Source organism: Clinocottus analis, unplaced genomic scaffold (assembly GCF_023055335.1).
Source record: "Clinocottus analis isolate CAN_PGR_092001 unplaced genomic scaffold, fCliAna1.0.p SCAF_1, whole genome shotgun sequence".
Taxonomy (NCBI): Eukaryota; Metazoa; Chordata; class Actinopteri; order Perciformes; family Cottidae; genus Clinocottus; species Clinocottus analis.
The window spans coordinates 3,422,322-3,442,785 of NW_027175820.1; the positions used below are offsets into that span (position 1 = coordinate 3,422,322).

Consider the following 20,464-nt stretch of genomic DNA (forward strand, 5'->3'; position numbering starts at 1 on the left):
AGTTTGAATTAGGACACACACACAGTGTTTGTTTGGCTCGTTCAACTCAGGACAAGCTTTCCATGAAGCTGCAGTCATACTGCTTTTTATCTCATTTTGGGAGTGGCTGGTAGCCGTGTCAATATGATGTTACTCAAAATGACAAGCAGCAACGGAATTATACATCAATGATTCGCACATTTTGTAAATTACAAATGACAAACATTGTGACATGGTGAAGGAAAAGAGAGCATATTTTGAACAGCGAATAGGAAATCCGAGGTATACATCACCTGTATAGAGAGGCATCACACAAAACGTGTGCTGAGCCTGGAATGTGGCACTAAAATGTATGTCTGTATGTCTCATGTGAAAAATAAACTCAGGATTATGCTACAACGGTTACTTTTACAAAAGATGGGGGGCGATCGCAATCTGGCTGGCAGATTGCGATCTGGCTGGCAGATTGCGATCATCACTCGTAAAAACACTGCACGAATACTGTAAACAATACAGTACGTTGACACGGCTCCAGAGCAAAATGCAGCATTCCAGCGCCGGTATTATATATACCAACGCTGGAATGACTCAGCGCTCCTTATTAATGACGTGAGGAAGATTGAGCCAATTCATGACAGATGGAAAGCTTTTGTTTGCTCGGCATCAGGAGTGCGTTACCTCCACGATCATTCTCTGATTTAGGTGTGAACTCTGCTTGACCTTTTTTTTTTCCCACCCAAAAAGGGAGGGGACGAGGACAGCCGTTTCCAGTCGTTTAAAGACTCCAGCGTCTTAAAATGTTTCACACCCATTCTCAGGCAGCTTGAAAAATTGTCTTTAAGTATTGGGGTGGAGGACGAACAGCTCTGATTTAAAGCGGAACGAACAGCGGGGGCAGTAAGAGGCGGCACAAAGTAGAACCACGGCGTCACGTCTGGGCACCAACGGCTTATCTTAAAGTGTCTTGCTCGGGGATCTGAGAGTGCGTGTCTCCTTATCATCTTGAATGTCAAAGGGGGCTTTGGTGGATCTCCACAGGCATGTGGATCACTGCCACCACGACACACGAGCCGAGAACGCTGAGCATCTTAACATGTGAGGGTGATGTCTTGTTGCTGTTGGGGCTGCATCAAAGATAAAATAGCACCACCCTCTCTTTTTTTCCTGGAGAGAGTCTTTTGCAGTTGGGAGATTGCCCTATGGGCTAAGAATAGGGAAGGCACGTTAGTGTGTGAGATACGAATCAACACATCTGTGGCAGAAAAGCGCACACAAATTCAAACTCTACGTCCAAGCGTTTTTTTGCAGGTTGATTTTTCTTTCGTGAATTAAGCATCCTATCGTATTTGACGTGTCTCTGCTGTATGCCACAAAGTTAGGTTTCAGTGTTTTCACAGTTTTCTCTTTCTGTTATGGTTCTCATTTAGTCTCTGGGCTTTGCCGGTTGAAATGACTGCACCGCATACTTTGGACGGCTGCTCTGTTGTTGCTGAAACTCAACTCTGCTGCAACACAAACCCGTCCCATTATTATGACAAAAGCAATCCGTCAGTGAGGCCGGCTGACCAGTTGACTGACTTTGTAGTTCTTTCAGCTGGCAGACCGAAGTCTTCCTGGCAGCCACCTTTGTTTAAAGGTTGACGTTACGCTATTATCGCCTCAGTATGAAGATTGATCTGTGGGCGGTATACAAGTTGAATTGCTGGAAGTCAACTTGAAAAATCATTAAATATCAATTGTCATAAATATCTGCCATCTTCTCATCAATGTGCATGTGAATCCATCTCACAAACAGTGTATTATCTATGGTGTTGTATAGACTGTGGAACTGAAATATGAATATAAAATTAACCTACTCTTGTAAACCTGTATTTAATAGCAAAGGTGTGAGGGTTTTCTGGACAAACAATGTTAACAAGTGTATTGACCCAAATGTCAAAGTATTCCTTTAGAAACACTAATGGTGGACAGCTGACTCTACGTGGGAGTGTTAAAAAGGGAGAAAGCTCCACACAGTGTGGTGTTTTCGCTGGTCAGTAACAAACTATGACAGCTGCGTTAACAGTCTTCATTGACTCTCAGATGTCAGTCATGGGAAAGATCCATCCGTTGTTTCCATATAATTGAGGATTGAGGGTTAAAAGAAACTGCTAAACAAAGTAGAGAGTTATGCCAGAGGTGGAAGCCGGCCTTTGTGTATGTTTGTGTGTTTGTGCCACAGAGATCATCATCAGCAGACGTCATGCGCCACCAAACAACAACAATGAATCCAAAGAAGCTTTCTGCCGGTCCACTGGGACCCGCAAGGGGTTTCACTTTACACATAGTCAAATTTCAGACCTGAATGTTGCAAATGAACCCACCAGTATGTAAAAGATCAAGCTCTCACTTTCACGGCTTTGTTTTAACCAGCTTTACTGCCTGAGTGATATATGCGTGTGGGGGAAACACAAAAAACAAATAAGGGCTCAAAGCAGGCAAATCAAGGCCGGTTAATGACTCACAGAGCAGACACAGGTGTCTGCTTGTGGTCTATCAGGGCAGGAGGACAGACACGATGATGCCATTCAGAATCATTATGGGCGATATTAATGACGCATGTTACCAACCACTACCGCTACTACCACTACATTTAAGAGGATGAATTAACAGCCTTTAACAGCTGTGGTCTTTGGAGAGGCTTTACTGTTCCACATGCCTGTACCTGTTCATACCTGAAACTGTATTGGCTTCAACTATTTTCTTTTGTACTAAAACCGTTTTTTGGTGTTTCCTCATTTCTCTCCTCTGTAGTTGTGTGTGTGTGTGTGTGTGTGTGTGTGGCATATGGGGGCGTATCTTCCAACAGCCGGCACCTGGGCTCATCTCCAACACCTGTCTGCAATCTTCTCATCAATCCCTCCTGTCGAATACCCCGGCTTTCCTCTCACCTGGGCCACATTATTTCAGATTCTTGTGGTTCATCTTGCGTTGGCTTTTTACCAACCCCTGTTCCATCGCCGCTCTACGCCACCCCACAGCTCTACCTGCGTTCACCTCCTGCCCTCCTCATCACCAGAGTTCTTCACCTTACCTTGCCTTCCCCGTGTCTGTGCTCGTGTCTAGCCTAAACCAAAACCGTATCAAGAACCATCTTATCCCAATGAGAAACAATGTTATATTTATTCGGGAAGGTTAAGTTTGACTGTGACTGATTTTAGCTAGAGGACACTAAGGGAATGCAAAAATAAAGTTGAACACTTAAGCTCCTCTCTTTTTTCAGGAAGGGGAAAGAGGCATTGAAATAAAATAAACAGTTTGGGAAGCTTCCTTTACTGTGTGTGTGTGTGTGTGTGTGTGTGTGTGTGTGTGTGTGTGTGTGTGTGTGTGTGTGTGTGTGTGTGTGGGAGCGAGCAAGAGAGAGAGAGAGAAAAGCTCCGCTCAGAGACGACGATGCAACCAAAGGATTGGCTGGATCTTATCCCTTAAAGCGGTGGCGTGGCAGTGTGTGTGATCCGGAGTATCTTGAAGGTATTTGGCTACCTCTAGTCTTGGCATGGCACTTTGAGTTGGATATAAAAATTCAGCATTCGTGTGCTTTGTATGTCTTTCAAAATGTATATTTTAAAGAAATGAGACGACACTGAAAGCAGTAAAGCCTAACAACACCTGAGGAGTCGTTCTTTCTTTCTAGAAATACATGTTTCTACAAACTGTTGAGAGTGTCATCAATTCCTTAGGCATGAATGTGCTCGTCTGAACTATCAAATGAGAAATAAATAAAATATTTAATACTAAATATCATATAATTTCTCCCATTTCGCAAGAGTTAAAGAAAGACAGGTGGTTGCATGCGATGCAAATTTAAATTTGGGCATTTAGATGGCACTCAACACTCACGTACACAGAATGGGTTTCAATATAGACCACCCACCTCAAGAAAAGAGGAAAAGGAAAGTTCCCATTTTGTCCTTGAACACAGACCGGGTAAATATCTTGACAACACTGGCACACATCCTGACAAGTGACGGAGGAGACCACTGCAACTAAAGGACACTGCCGCTCACCTCGACTATGTCACAGTTGGTTCGGCTCTCGTGGGGTTCGTTGTACTCGGTGTACTTCAGCAGGACTTTGTCCATGTCGGTGCTGGCGTACTGGAACAGCTTGTTGGAGCTGTTGAAGATGATGAGGGCGATTTCACAGTCGCACAGGACACTCAACTCGTAGGCCTTCTTCATCAGACCGAACTTCCTCTTCATGAAAGTCACCTAGAAAGACAGAAACCGAGGATCAGCGTAGTTCTCTTCCAGCGACCGCTCCTTTACTTGACCTCAAAAGGACTAGGGATCTAGAAACTAGGTTGGGATCTTTTGCAGAGTCGGACAACTCGGTGTTTGTTCTGGGACAGACAAAGACAAGCAGTTCCCATGCAGAGAGAACAAAGTGGATGAGCAAAACAACGTTTCACAACTAATTGCTTCTTAAAAGCCTTTTGAAGCCAGAATCTTTTGCTCATCTGCATATTCTTGCTATTTTTTTTCCTCTTCATTTTCTTTGATCTAAAGGATATTCGGAGCGGCCCTTGACACAAGAAGGCACCATTGTTCGTATAATTAGTACATAATGGGAGAAGTCATGCCATAATAATGCTGAATGGATAAGTGTAGGGAGGTGGAAGCCTGGGGGTCATTTCAGGTTAGGCCTGCTCAATAATGCCAAAAATTATAATCACAATTATCAATACCACCAATATTTAACATGATTACTCTTTGACTTTTGAAACATCATGAAATGTATACATTTTGAAAGACATTTGAATAGATATGTATGTATATACATTTTTAAAAATTGATAAAAACAAACAAGATAATGATGTTAGTGCACTACACAACCTACTGAAAACTACCAAACAAATATTCAACAATCTCAGTCATTCTCATAACTCAGTGGAGAACAGATGGATTCATAACGCAAGACAAATTGTGAGCACAATAATCGTTAAGTCCTGATCGTCTCGTTTTCACCATCGTTCCTGATTTAATTTAAGATTCATCTTAACCCCCAGCACCTAGCCTCGGCTGCTGCTGCCGCTGCTCTTTTACCCAGAACAACTGATAACGAGCCGATGAACACGGCGAGTTACTGACGCAAAATCAACCGACACCGTGACACACAGTCAGTTGTTGACAGAACCTTGTTGTGTAGAGAGATAAGAAAAAGTGATTCAAAAGTCACATGGGAATGGGAGGAGGAGGAGAGAGGATGTGCGGGTTCCCAAAAAAGGAAAGAAGGGGAGGCAACAACCTGGAAATAGGCTTTCAACTCGAATGCCACTAATTTAGTTGGTGGGGGCGACTGGGTGGGTTCAGCTATTTGAGTCATATTTCCTTAATGATGAGTATCACCGTTGATCATAATCATACCTAATGATAATAATCACCTTGGGGCCATAAAAAATACTGTTTGTGTAAACATACCTGGCAAATAAATGGTTCTGACTTTAATATTAGTTGAAAGTCCACATGCTCTGTCTCTCTATGACCTGCTTTTTAAAAATCTTTTTTTATCTTTGTTGAAATGTTTGACCCTGCAATTTTCAATCTGGTGTTCACACTTTTATTTATTTATTTTCCATATTCAGCACTTTGTAACCCTTGTCTTTATAAAATGCTATACAAATAAACATCACTTACTTACTTACATACTGACAGTAAACCTCCATTGGAAAAAGAAAACAACAACAAAACACATTACAAGCATCCCGTGTTATATTGTATTGCGACCTCTAAAATGATAACAAGCCCTCTTGAAACCGCCATTTACCCAGAAACCATGATATGCACCGCCACCAAAAGACTCAAATCAAACGGCAGCAGCGCACAGGTGGACAGATCTCGTTTTTTTCCGTGCGCAGCCGAGTCATCTGTATTTATCTGCGTGTGTGTGTGTGTGTGTGTGTTTCTTCTTTCATGGCCTCTGAAATGCTGACTCATGTCCTCACATATCTAGAAGCTGCCGTCACACCTTCTCACACCTCCAAGACTTCCTGTAACGCAGTCAGTGATCAGGAGTATTATACACAAGGTTCATACACATTGTGACAAATAGATTTCCATGACTTTAAACCAAATTTCCATGACTGACACATGAAGGCGGAGCACAGTACTATGCAAGTTTATACGCTGTCAGCATTTGATTGAGGAAAAGCCTTCTTTTTTGTTTCCAAAAGTTTGAATTATGGGTAAATGATCCTATAACCGCGACCTAAAGGTTAAGAAGAAGAGGAATTTCCTAACCAACCTCCAGTTTTCTCAAGCAAGTGTGTGTGCATTTTACAGAGATGTTTGTTTTATTTGTCGTAACACCTTCACACTACTCTTATATTGTATCATGTGCTACTGAAATGAGAAAGCAAATCCAGCTGTATCGGAGCATCTTACATTGTATTACAATCCAGAGCACCACCTCACCATCACTGGTCACAGACATCTCCCCTCAATCTGCTGAGCTTTGACCTGCTCGAAAGGAATTCGGCTTTTCTGCAAAAGTGGAAGTCGAACAACAGAGACACACAGAGAGGGAACTGTTGGGTTGAATGTGTGTAACTGAGTGATTGCCGATGACCTTTTGATATTATTTAATGCTCTTTGGGCAACACAAATTCCCGGAGGGACAATAAAGATTGAATTAATTCATTACAGTGCTCTATAACAGCCAAACTTGGAGGCTTTTAACTGCAGAGAGTACCATTATATGCATGATAGCACCATGGCTTTTTGTATTTTGAAGCACAGGAAGCCACATAGAGAAAGACATGTGCTGTTGACAAGTGGTTTTGTCTCCTATACTGGTCATGAAAGTGTATGAAAGTATATTTTCTCCAAACATTTTAACTTTTTCCCAATAGGAATGACATAATGTCACAATTAGTCTCCAGTTCAGTTTTTTTTTGAGGTGTCCTGCAACGTCGCATGTTATTGTTATGGAGTGAAGACGGCGTCCGATTGCAAACTAAGTTAATGTTTAATTAAGCAGAACATTTGCTCTAAGGCCAGAAGCATTTGGAACAATATAGTCACTGAAGAAAAGCTGCATCTCCTTACAGTAACTAGATTAGATCAGAGCGAGAAAATGGACGCCAGAGTTCTCACGAAGATTTCAAGGGAAGTTACCGTTAAAAGTTGTTTCTTCTTTTTTTTTCTTTTTACAGTTACTTCTTGATGTTTTCAAATGATGTTCATTGTTTCTTGGGCATGACTTGCAAGTAGATTTCTATGAAAAGAGATAACAAAGAACCACTTTGTTCCTCTTTTAGAATATATGTATGACTGCAGATAGCTGTTATATCGCTGGCAAATCTCTCTACAGTCATTATGACATTTTCTGCTTGGCGTGTAATAGTGTGATAGTAGAAAAAGAGGAAAAACCATCTGAACACACTTGATGCGCTTGAAAAGATAAAACAAGAAACACAAGCCAACTTCCCAAAATAGAAAGCAAGGAGCTAAATATACGGCCGGCTCCAGCGATGTACACCCGACAGCTAAAGCAGTGTCTCTCTAAAAAAGGCTCGTGCCAAGACAACCAAACATCAAATATAAACATCATTCCAGATATTTACTTTTCAGCCACATCCCTATTTCCAGCGCGTGAGCCTTACTTCCAGACAGGCTGGTATTTGTTGTGCTGTTGGGGTCGATATATATATAGAGGAGACAGACGGAGAGGGATTCCAGTGGGCAGCAGTGTGGCTGCGCACGGAGACGGTGAGGAGAGAAGGCCACTGTGTGTCCCAAACGCTGACCCACCCTGCTAATGACAGGGTGCCGTCCGGACCCAGCTAACCCCAAATTACTGTCCCCGCCACCAGCTGTGACCGCTGCTCTCTCACCGGTAAAGTAAAGCGGCTCAGAGGGATCTTTGGGAGTTCTTCAGATTGAAAGCAAAAGGGGATCCGCGGAAGGCTCCTTGAGGGATCCCATTGAAAAGTGTTCATGTCAACACAAAATGTCAACAATAAATGCACATGTATGTGACATTTCTACAGGAAGCTCTTCAGGGCCACTTTTAACATGTCGACTCCTCTGCATCTGCAAAAAGGATTAATATAGGAGCAAACGACTATTTACAATGTAAAGATATAATGGAGAAGAGAAGGAAGTCCTGTGTCTCTCTCCCTCTCTTTGTGTGTGTGTGTGTGTGTGTGTGTGTGTGTGTGTGTGTGTGTGTGTGTGTGGTAATCCAAGCTACTTTGTGCTTTGATTAAAAAGGCAAAGAGCATTCAAGTGCATGTGAGTGTCTGTCCCGCTGGCCGGCTCACGGCTGCCGCTCTGCACTGCGCTCATACTGGAGTTACCCCGCTGATATCGCCAGGGAAGGGCAGCACCCGCCCTTCTGTTGCCCTCCAGGTTTAACACCGTTAGCTCTGTCTGCACTGTGACAATTCTTGGCACTGTTAATGCTGTTCGCGCTGTTAGCTACTAGCCGCCAGCTATAGCCGTTCCCATGTCGAGAGACGTTCAAAAGCGATAGAAATCGCTCTGAATTCTGCATTGAGCACCTTTAAACACAGTGACATCCCTCATTGTTAGTGCACAACTAAGATGTAAAAAAAGAAGAAAACACTGACCTGTCGGTTCCTCTCATCCACGATCCGGGTGATCTGGATCTTTTTCCTCCCCATGGCCAAAAACAACTTCCGCTAACAGCCGAAGAAGAATATCAGTGGGCTCCGGGTAGCGGGCAATCCTTAACACATAGTTCCACTGGCAACTCTGTTACTCCGGTATCAGTTTGGCATGGCTTGCTGAAAAAGAACGAGATGGAGACGGGGTCAAAAAAGCACAGTGGCACGAACAGTTACATTCATCAAGGACATTCAAATTCTTGCACAAATCCTATGGTGCATGTTCACAAGGTCCGAGATCCACCAAGAAAGAAGTACGTGGGCATTTTTTTTACGCAACGTGATCACAGTTTTTTTCTGCGTCAGTTTGGCTGGACCTGATGGATCCTCCTTCTAATGAGTCTTCAAGGTTTTTCTTCGCGTTTGTGCCGGGAAGGGAGACGACAGCGAGGAGCTCCAACAGGAGGGCATAGAGTGCAACAAGACTCACCGACCAACAAAAACTTGATCTCTTCCAGGTTTCCCACACCCCCGGCTATTCTCTTTCGTTCTTCACATTCGTTTCCAAACTCCTTTTTGACCTCAGAAGTCTTTTGCTTTTTGGAATTTAATCTCTGACCAAACACATCAAGGTAAACTCAAAAGCGTGCATACAGAGTTAAATCTAACGCATCTACTTCTTCTTTTTCTTCACACACACACACACACACATACACACACACACACACACACACACACACACACACACACCTCGTCTCGCTGGCTCCAAACTCTCCTCCACAGCGACGCTGCTTCTCGTGCACCAACATGAATATTCAGCCCTGCGGTCTTTAAGTGAACTCGCCTCCGTTCTCCGGCTCTCTCCTCCTGAAGGAGCGCCCACCTGCCTCACTGTGTCCCTCTTCTCCTCAGCCCCAGCGTTTCTGAGCCCTGCCTTACCCCAGAGCTCCTTAGCTCTCTCCTAATCTCATCTGATCTGGGAGGAGGCAGAGAGTGAGGCGAAGCCTGGCTTTATTCTAACCCTCTCTGGATTACTGCAGCATGTGGATCCCGGAGCATGAGACACCAAAACCCCCCACTGCAGATCCAGTTCACAGGGTTGGGAGAAATACATTTGTCATGCGCAAATGGAAATGTATTGGTGATTATTTGCTGATTGAAACGACCTCTATAATAGATTTTTCAATTTTTTTAAAGGCACTCAAATGCCCTAGAGAGCAGATGAATGAGGAATAAATACAATGAAATAGTAAATCCCATGTTGATTTGAAATGCATTAAAAACCTAGTCGTTTTTGAGTTATTGTTAACTTAAAATATAGCCATATATAAATGTAATTGTTTTTGTAATGAGCATAATGGCAATTGGTTTGCAAGATGTTGCACGCTATGCTCTCCAAACGCTTCCACTTCACCACCAGCCCAGATCCCAGCTGACCCTGCCGAGAGTTCAGGGCACACACGGAAAAGACAAAGACTTCTTACATATTTGGGATTTAAAGGATTTATCGGTTTTACAATCTGGATGATTTGATGGCAAGACACAAATATTTTTGAAAAAATAAATACTTTTTCTTGCGCCGTGTGTTCTGAAGTGATGGTTTGATTAATTGCCATGTTACATTGCTCAGTTTGAATCAGCTAAAAGTGTAAAATCTATCCTGCTTTCTTGGAACCTCTTTGGATAGCAGAAGGTGTTTTTTTCTCGCACTTTAGAGCCATACTGATAAAGGTGTTATAACTAAGTATTGATAACAGTGTGTTGACCTGCTGGCGTAAGCGATAATCAGTTGAATACATTTTGAATCCGAATTATCAAACTGAATCAAAACCTTCTCTCGTCGTGGCCGTGCAAAGCTGAAACTGTGACTGACACTAGGCTGTTACTGCTGCCAATGCCAGTATTAAATATTAAGGCTACAACTGCTTATATCACTACTTGATGAGTTTAGGTTTTTTTCCCATTACTGATGACATTAAGCCTTTAGGCGTGAACATATACCAGTTTGTCAACACAGCGAAGCTATCTATGTCCTGTGACTGCAATGTGATTTGTAATGTTGGTGAGAAATAGGGCCTAGAGTGCAAAATACAAATAAAATACAAATTAACCAACTGTTGATAGTCAACTTTCTCTTTTCGACGATGCATCTCTGTCTCTGGTTTCAGAGTGTTGTGGAACGATGGAGCCAGTTCTACATTTACATTTCACATCCCGGACAAGTTGTCCTGATCAATGCAGATGTAACATGTTACTATGGCAGAAACTCTATCTCGCTGACGGGAAAATCAATACAACCCACGGGATGAGCCGACGGGCCGCAGCAGCAACCAACATATCCAACGCTGAGCAATATATTGTCATTTCACCACGGTCCCACCTAAGATATTACACTGAGCGGCAACATTTAAACATGTTTTTGATGGTACTGAATCCTCTTGAGTCTCTTTAGATTTTTTTGAGCAATGTTCAAGCATCTACACTACCGTTCAAAAGTTTGGGGTCACTACAAAATGTCCTTTTTTTTAAAGAAAAGCACTGTTTTTTTCAATGAAGATAACGTTAAATGAATCAGAAATAAACTCTATACATTGTTATTGTGGTAAAAGACTTTTCTAGGTGGTAACGTCTGGTTTTTAATGAAATATCGACAGAGGTGTATAGAGGCCCATTTCCAGCAGCATCACTCCAGTGTTCTAGTGGTACATTGTCTTTGATAATCGCCTTAGAAGACTAATGGATGAGTAGAAAACAGTCCTGCTGGTGAGAGAAGCTATAAAACTGGTCTTCCTTTTAAAGCTAGTTCAGTACCTAGAGCATCACATTTGTGGGTTCCCTTAAACTCTCAAAATCGCCAGAAAAAGAGAACTTTCATGTGAAACTCGCCAGTCTGTTCTTGTTCTTAGAAGTGAAAGATATTCCAACTGAAAATTTGTCTGAGTGACCCCAAACCTTTGAACGGCGTGTATGTACCTTTGGTTTTCACAACGCAACACTGAACTCAAAAGTCTGAAACGCAACATACATGGGCATCACATGACTGCATGAATCTGTAGGATTTTACACTCTGTATTATATATTATTAGTAGGTCCCCAGCTAAAATTTTGAATCACGGTATTCACACATTATTCGTATTCAGGAAAATCATTTGTGTAAAATGTATTTTCTTAATTTCTCTCCCACTCTTATCTTTGCCTGTGACCTTTTCAACCCCCCCGTCTTTAACTTCAGAATACCCCCCGTCCCTCTCTCCTGCCGCTCTGGATGTATTTCTTAACAAGAAGTGCTAAGCCCCCCCGAGCGAACCTCACAGCCAAACGCTCTCCTCCTTCATCTTCATCTTGCCCATGAAATCCAATTCCTGCGGATCTTTGGAAGCGTGACCATGCTTTGTGAGGGTGTGAAACACACTTTTCCAAGGTTGGATCGCACAGGATTTCATATCTGTTATGCCTATAGAATAGCAGAATGTCACTTATTATTGTGTTGGGAAATGGAGCTGGGGTTTCCGTCTCACTTTTGTACACAAGCCGAAAATAAACATGGTTTCCTCTCACTTTGCTTAAAAAAAAACACGTATTGCCATAGTGTTTAATATAGTGGTCATTTAATTTACTAATGCTTTAACTCCGTTCTAAGACATTTACGATTTCACAAAAGTGCGAGAGCTTGCTGATATGATCATAAGGCATGGTTATCGAAAAATATGCTTAGTTGCTTTCTTGTCAAGTTCGATGAGATCAATACCACACTCATATTGGTTTGGTATGAAACAAGAGCCAAGGGACGCTTAGCTTAGCTCAGCATAAAAGCTCAAAATGGAGGTTACCTGCTCGCCTGGCTCGAGGAGAGTGGTATCGACTTTCTCATCCAACGCTCGCCAAGAAAGAGAACGTACGTCATGTATTTCCCAAGATCTCAAACAAATACATTCAAATCATTTCTAGATTTTAATCTCATGATTGGTGACTCATTTCTTTTTACTTTTCATCTCTATTCAATATGGTATTCTTTCAATTTGAGAGCATGACTCATTAGTTTCGTATCCGTTTGTTATGCTTTCCCTCAAAGCCCCGTCCTCGACACGCAAACGGCCCCCCGCTTGCGCTAGGATTTCTCAAATTAAAGACTAGGCTCTTGAATAAAGATAGGAAAATAAAGCTCCATGCTAATTTTATATAATATGAACGAGAATGAAAAGCCAACCAGTCATGGCGCGGGTTACATGCCTGCCATCATTCTTATCCTATTTAGTTGTGGGAAATTTCCATAAGAAGCACATGCCTTCTTCAACAATGGCAGTTCTTAGGAATTAAGAACACCGACCACAAACACCAGCACTTCCGCATCAGTCATTAAGTATTAAAGTGTTACCTTTTAAAACTCAGGCAATTGTTATTCAGTTAATCGCTCGGAAACTCTGACATCAATCCTTCACGTGTGTTTGCATGCCTGCACACACACACAGCAGTAACACGCAGTTCATCTTTTAGCATCCACCGTGCAGGAGAACCTCTAACACTGCCCAGAGGACACGAATAAACGGGGTCATCAAGAAGTGTAAAAATATCAAATTGTAAAAAAAACAAAACATCATGAGCATTAATTAACAACCTCCCTACCCTCCTCCATTAACTTCGTCTCATGTAAAGAATAAACAGTCAGAGCTGCTGAAGGTTAGATCACGCTGGGCCTTAACGGCGCCAGGTTGTTTTTTTGGTACAAAGCGGCACAGAGTAATTGGCAGCCCTTTCATCCCTCCTCCTCATTAAAGACCATGGGTTCATCTCTAATTGCGTTGACCCCGCCGTGACCTCTGCTCCAGTCCCTCCAACAGTGAATCAATGAGGCGTCAAGCTGCTGCTACCTAGCATGCACCACTAGATACACCCCCACAGCCTTCTGCCACCGGCGCAATAAAAGGAACCGCTGTCTCAACGTGCGAGTCCGAGCATCATTTTGGGCTCGGTTGACTGTTGAACGGGGCCTGGTTGTCACCAAAATGGCCACGAATCTCACCACGGCTGTGTGCAGACACAGCCGTGGTGAGATTCGTGGCCATTTGCTGGAAGATAAGAGAGTTTTCCTTCTTCATCTCAGTTCACAGAAGTGTTCAGGACTGATGACACCGATTACATTCCTTATTCACGTCTTTACCTTCCCTGCAGCTCCTTGCTCTCTCTTTTAGCTCAATCGTGCCCTCCTTCTCCCGAGCATCTTATTTGCATCGTTTCCATCATCAGGGTGAGAGCGAGAGAGAGAGAGAGAGAGCGGCTCTCCGGCTCTCTTGCTCTCTTGCTCAAGGCATAACTAGGCGGACTGATAGAAGATTCTTCTCCCCCGCCTGCCACCGGTCATTCTTTGAAGTTCTCATAAGTGGAGTTTTATGAAGAAAAAAAAAGTTCTTCGGGGAACTTAGCCATGGTAAACAGGCAGGCTCTGTTGTGGACCTGCTCCCCTAAGGGAGGTGGAGTGAGATCAGGCTTGTTTACCGTCTGAAGTGTTTAATACTGGCCTGTTTAGAGTAGCAGTCAGTGTGCCGACCCTCCCCGCACACCCAGTCGTGAATAAGAGTCGTCTTTGATGTCAGGAAAGCGAGTGACAATTTATGTAAAAACATAATGGAGTTACAGCTACTTAAAAGAAGCCGCGGTGAAATTAGCATTTTTCTCATGCAAATGATGCTCCGGCGCGATACAAAGAATCTCTGGCAAAGTGGAAGTTAATGCACACGTGGCGACCAGCAACGACAACTACAAATGAGTCTCCTTGTGTCTGTGCCCAATGACAAAAGCCGAGGTTCAGTAAAGTCAATGTTAAAACTTTCCGCTTCCCCGCCTTTTCTTCGGCTTACTGTGTGCAGGGACATTGCACACTGATCATCAGTAAAACTGTAAATGAGCCAGAGATAGCTAGAGAGGCACATTTCTATTATTTTAACGTAATGCAACTCGTCGACAGACAGACGGCGGTAACGTATCGACAAAACTAATTCACATCAAAGCAAAATAAGAGTGTACCTACAGTACAAGCACATATATCAACACTAAATAAGACAAATGCACATATGCACTATAATAATGGCGAGGCGGGGACAAGGAAGCCAAGTGCTGCTGTTTGTCTGCTGCCAGGCACGGCAGGAGCACGGACTGTGATTAATTCATCACCCAGTCAGACAGGCTCGCCTCTGGTGTCATGCAGCCGGAGTATCGACGCTGGCCTCTGCTGCTTTAGCAGGTCACCGAGCTAATGAGTTTTTTGCCTGAAATGTATTAATTAAACTCATCTCCCTCCACCAGCAGCCCGGCACATTTAATGCCAGGCTGAAGGCCAAGGAGATTATAAGACTTAAAGTGTCATCTGCCATGCCACCCGACTCTCAGTTAGCAAACTAAGATGCTGTGTCAAGTGGGAGCAACTGTGAGAAGATGTGTGTAGAGAAAAAAAAAGAGGCTCCGTGAGCGTGTGCGTTAACGTCAGGCCACAAGGAGACAAAACAAACGCTAATAAATGAGTGAGTTTCACACTCAATAAGCCCGTAGCTCCAGGGCTGCAGTTATCCAGCGTGTCGCGCTCACAATGTCCCAGCCTTGTAAAAACTCCAAGACAGCAGTCGACTCATTTAAAAGTCACTGGCTCGCTGTGATGTCATTTCATTATTGTGTTGCTTTTTTATGACAGTGGCAGTGGGATAAGATTTTCCTGTCTCAACAAAGAGACGTTGATGTCATGCCGGCAACACAGATGGAAACACAAGCTGCCCCGTAAAAAAAATATGGCTCTGCTTCCATGTGCTCTGTTCCGTTCGTGAAAACACTAATTGGTCTTCAGCTGAACCGCCAATACGGACACAAAAAGTCAATTTTTGCACCCCTGCCCTCGTCACGCTACGCTGCAAAGGTATCAGCTGTGATACTCAGGCGAAGTGGTCTCAGACTGAAGTTAAATGTTCCGGTTAAATGTCTGCTTTCCCATCTGTAATCATGAAGCATGTAATGGAATAATATTTACAACAATCAAAAGAGGCCTGCAGCTCAAATAGACCAATAAAAGGTAATTAAACACAATTAAAACACAACCGCAGCTGCTTCCAGACAATTCCATGTCAAAGACCCCCAAAGACACTCACAATTTGGCAGCGGCGGGCGGTGGGTTTCAGACTTAGGCCTTCAATGAGTGCCGTGTCGACCACATCACGGGCAGACTGGAGGAAAAAAAGTGTCCCGGGATTTACTGTCACAGACGGACACACTCAATACACGGCTCAATACATGTGCAGGTGGTCGACTTCTAGCCCATTTAGCATTTTCTGTATTATTGGCGAAGGCCTTTATACAAATCTCACATATTCTGAGAATAAACTGCGTATTTCTTTGGGGAAAATTAGTAAAGAAATAGATGTGATTGTTCCAGGAAGGAAAATCTCTGATAAAAATTGTGACGCCTAAGAAACACATCATTGACCAGCTTAATTTCCATCAACAACATCGGGCAAAGAAGCAAGCTAAAATAAAAGAAAAAAAATAAAATAAAACGTCATTATGGTGCAAGCAAATCCGAGCTGAACGTGTTGAGACATCAAAGACACATGGCTCTCCTAGAACCAAGATTCATCCACTTTGCCAGATGCGTCTATAAATCTTGCTGATCTGAAGCTCGATGGTATAGAGTTACAAAGTGGGAGGAGCTATTTCTTGCACCCTTGATTTTGAAAGTAAGTTTGATTCATCCAAAATCTGCAGCTTCTCTTCTTCTTGCAGAGCTGCACAGTGAGCTCAGCTCACCGTTTAGCAGTCTGGCTATAACTTTACTTTCTGGATCAAGTCTTAGCGCCGTCATAGCTTCATTTCTTTAGCTCGGGCGGGCAGCTGTTTTCATCTGTACGCGACCTTTTTGGCACCAAGCGCAAAAAAAGTTTACAGATTTTTTATCAATTCATGCACTTTTGAATACCGGGTCGAAAAATAAAATGTGTCTTGACCGCGACGCTAAAGACAAAGGAGCGCCATAGATTTTCCATGTATGCTCTGATATCAGCTTAGAAAGTAAGGCACGCTCCAGTCACACAAATACATTCCTTATGTAAATCTTCTCTGCTCACTGCAGATGAGTTCGCAGAGCCACACGGCGTCATTGCTGAAAAGTATCTCCAGCCTTTGATCTACTAAATGATATTATAATGAATTCTTTAACATATCTGTTTGTTCCTGCTCTCATTGAAATTCTGTGCTTTCAGCAAAGTAAGATCATCCTTTTAATGTTGTGAAGCGATGGAAAGCAGATCTGAGCCCCTCTATCCTGAGGGTCCATCGGGCCATCTCCTATACCCCACCCTGAACACCGCACACACACACACAGACACACACACACGGGATAAACAGTAGACTCTCTTTCAAGATGGGATATGTACGGGACAAGTAGAGTTCAGTAGGAGCCGTTATTCAAGTCATTCCTCCTCCATTCTTTCTGTATCTACGGTGTCTAAAGACTAACAAGAAACGCTATTTCCGTGTAATTTCAGAATTAGTTATTAATTTGTTAGCAGCTGGTAAAGCTTGATTTCACCGAGGAGGAATCATGAAGACGTGCACATTTACTCAGTTATTTCTCTTTCACCGAACTGCTGGCATGAGGAGAGATATTGCATCTGGGAACAGCTGGGTCACCTGGGATTATGGCGTATAATTGCTGAAAGCCCGCATGTGAGCTCACACTGGGGCGCTTCTGTGGGAAATTAACACTCGCATGAACAGCGAGGAACACAGCGAGGCGAGCCGACTTCAATTTGTAGACAACCCCATCGCCAGATTGTTATTGACACGATATTAATTCTTACCTGACCTTAATTTAAGATACCAAGACTCACGTAATACAATTAACGAGCTACAGAAAGGAGCTGAAGTCAATCAGCAGACTAACATCGCCACATATCATTCAGATCCTTTTTTTTTTCCTCAAAAAGACGGCACAAGTCTTTAAATAACACAACCAGGGAATGGAAGATGATGTCAAAACTCAGCAAAATAAGCCAGAGGACTGGATTTAATCAGATTTGCCTTCGAGCAACTGTATTGGAGGATATTTAAAGTGTCCTGCGCCCTTTTTTGGAGTGTGGCAGCCCTATCTAAAAGTAAGATTGGTTACAAGGACAAGGACATTCATTTTTTTTAAAATAATTTCTCTTTTTTTTGTATTTATCAGTCAGAAGCGCTCCAAGTCGACCAGAGTTTGAGAAGCTAACAGTCAGTGGAAGTTGCTGTTCTAACCTAGTCCTCAACTCTCCGTGTGCAGCCAGCTTTAATGAAGTGTTGGCACCGTTAAGACCAGAGGCAGGACTCTGAGCAAACCCAAAACACTCTCTGGTCTGGACTCTGTATCTGCAAATCAACACTGAGTTTAATTAAGCCAAGCCACGCTTACATTGACCCAACATTACTGTTTGACTTGGCAGAGCAGAGGGGGAACCTATTTACCGTGAGCAACAAAGGAAGATTTATATGACTGCAGGAAAGTAGTTTGCGAGGCTAATATTTGGAAATTGTTTCATTTGATTTCTGTATTTCTTGAGTGTAATTTCTGAGCTCTTTCAAGCATCAAAACGTGCTGGGGTCTGTGTGTATGTGTGTGGCCTGGCGGTCAAACAGAAGGCATCCAGAGGTTTGGCTGGACTAGCTGAGGCTTGATTACTGGAGCACCCCCGAGTTCTCAAGTCCAATATCATCAGATCAGGAGCTCTTCAAGAAATCACAGCAAGCGGAGAGGAGAGGAGAGGAGAGGAGAGGTCACCTTCACTAGAAGGGATTGCTCAACACAGTAAACATGATTGCATTTGTAATTGTACTTCCCTAAGAAAGAAACACATAAAATAACTTTTATATTTCCCCTGACCCCTTCAACACTCTCCGCAAGTCATTCTAATCAGGTTCACCATGACGCAGTTCTGAACATTTCCGTAAATAGTCTGCGCTGGGCTCACTGTAGCTTATTTGTAGCAATTAACTGAAATTGTGGTTTTATGACATTTAAAGCTTGAATAGTTTTGATTATAAGTCATCACAGTCCACAAGCGAAGGAGAAAAGATATGGTCCAAGTAAAGCCAGAAATCAATAAAACTGTTTTTGGCATTGGGTGACAGACACTTTGGGTTGGATTTTTGTTAAGAGCTGCTGCAAGAAATGTAAGAAAGGCATGAGTGAATTCCTAAATAGGTATTACCTGAAAGTGTTTGGTATGTGCCCTGGCAGCAGGAGGAACTCTTCTGCAGCCTTTAGCTCAGAGAACGGATACAAGGGGAGACAATTTTACCGACAGCAACTCCTCTTTCAGCTCTGAGATTCTGAAAGAAAAAAACAAGCGAACGCCGCAGTTAAAGCCTCGAGTACAATACAAAAAATATATAAATATATTTGTATTTGCAACTGCAAGACATTCATTTTTGAATTGACAACAAAAAAAAAAGGGAAAGGTGATCGACACATCTGTGACGAAGGACGCCATATTTCTTGGGATGTGATGAAACAATCAGTAAAAAAAAGAGAAGGACTTTTCCCCAAACAGACATTATGATGCCTGCATGAACACATCACACAGAAGGGGAATCTTCCGTGAGCATCTACGTCAGAAACACTTGAGGATTGAAGCGCAGCAGACAGAACTAATGAGCCTCCGCTGTTCTGTAATCGCATCAGTCTGGATGTTAGCATCAGCACAGACGAGGCAACAAGCGCGCAACAACAAGCCTCCCGCAGCAAGAGGAGACATCTCAACCGCTCATCTTCTTTGCCGTGTGTGAGACGCGGCATGTCATTGGCTCGGCTGGGCGTCGCCACGGCTAATCAATGTGGATAAGAAATGCATTAGTCCGCACAGGAGCAGCCCGCGTTGGCTTGGGCCCCGCCATGTAATTGACTAGAAAAAACAAAAGTCAGTCAGTCAGTCGGTCACGGAGGACTCAAAATAGCACCCACGGTAAAATACACACACACACACACACACACACACACACACACACACACACACACACACACACACACACACACACACACACACACACACACACATACAGTGGTGCTTCTATTTCTTCAGCGTGTGGTGCATAAAGAGAAGCCTTCCCTTCAGAAGTGTTGCTATTTCTGTTTACCACAAGGCCCCAAATATTCTATCATTAGGGAAACTAGGAGGGAAAGGAAATACCGCCGGGGAACACATGGACTCCATACAGCCGCACGGGGGTAACCCAACTGCCAGGGTGGGCGAGCGGTCATGGTACTGGTAACGGCTTGTGTTTCCACAATACCCATATGTCCATTCATTTAAAGCTGACACAAAGGTGATATTTTCTGACTTTGATTGATAAAAACCAATCCGGCAGACTGAGCAATTCTTATTTAAAACTGTAAATCATAGCTTGTTTTATATTTTTTTTAAAAGCCCAAAACTGCTGTATTTGGATGTATTGAACACCATAAGTAATATACAAGAGAAATATATGGTTTTGTACATGAGAAAAATTCAAATGTCTTCATTTACTCTTAACTAATAACATATAGACTGATATTTACACATCTGAACAAAATCTCACATGTGTACCCAAGTAGACCTAGTGGTTGCAGAGATACACCCTTTTATGTTTGGGTATGACATTTTCGAGGGACAGGGCCTTAAAATAGGTTGGTGTATGGAGTTATCCGCTTTTTATACCCTGTCACTAACTGATTCAACAACCTACATTACGAGTTCATCAGACCTCTTCTTCTTGCATGGCAGAGTGCCATTAGACCATCTTAGACCTGACATATTTTCTGCCTTTTCTTGCTGACAGTGCAGTCGTTGTGTGTTATATATGTTTTCAGGAGATGGCGTTGGTATTTGACCT

General features: G+C 43.0%; 1 protein-coding gene across 6 annotated transcripts in view; it reads right to left on the reverse strand.

The window, feature by feature from the left end:
* Positions 1-20,464, reverse strand: part of LOC137782783 (myocyte-specific enhancer factor 2A-like) — a 36,121-nt gene that overhangs the window by 11,592 nt on the left and 4,065 nt on the right. Inside the window, exons 2-5 of one of the 6 annotated variants that reach the window (XM_068572414.1) lie at positions 18,805-18,925; positions 15,718-15,792; positions 8,591-8,767; positions 4,026-4,229 (exon numbers count right to left, since the gene is read on the reverse strand). In XM_068572414.1, coding sequence (XP_068428515.1) covers positions 4,026-4,229; positions 8,591-8,644 — 258 coding nt within the window. In that variant the 5' untranslated portion in view covers positions 8,645-8,767; positions 15,718-15,792; positions 18,805-18,925. Of the gene's footprint in view, positions 1-4,025; positions 4,230-5,962; positions 6,008-6,401; positions 6,501-8,590; positions 8,768-9,337; positions 9,463-15,717; positions 15,793-18,804; positions 18,926-20,464 lie in introns of those variants that run through there. The other 5 variants (XM_068572448.1, XM_068572404.1, XM_068572423.1 and 2 more) reach the window with 5 other exon arrangements.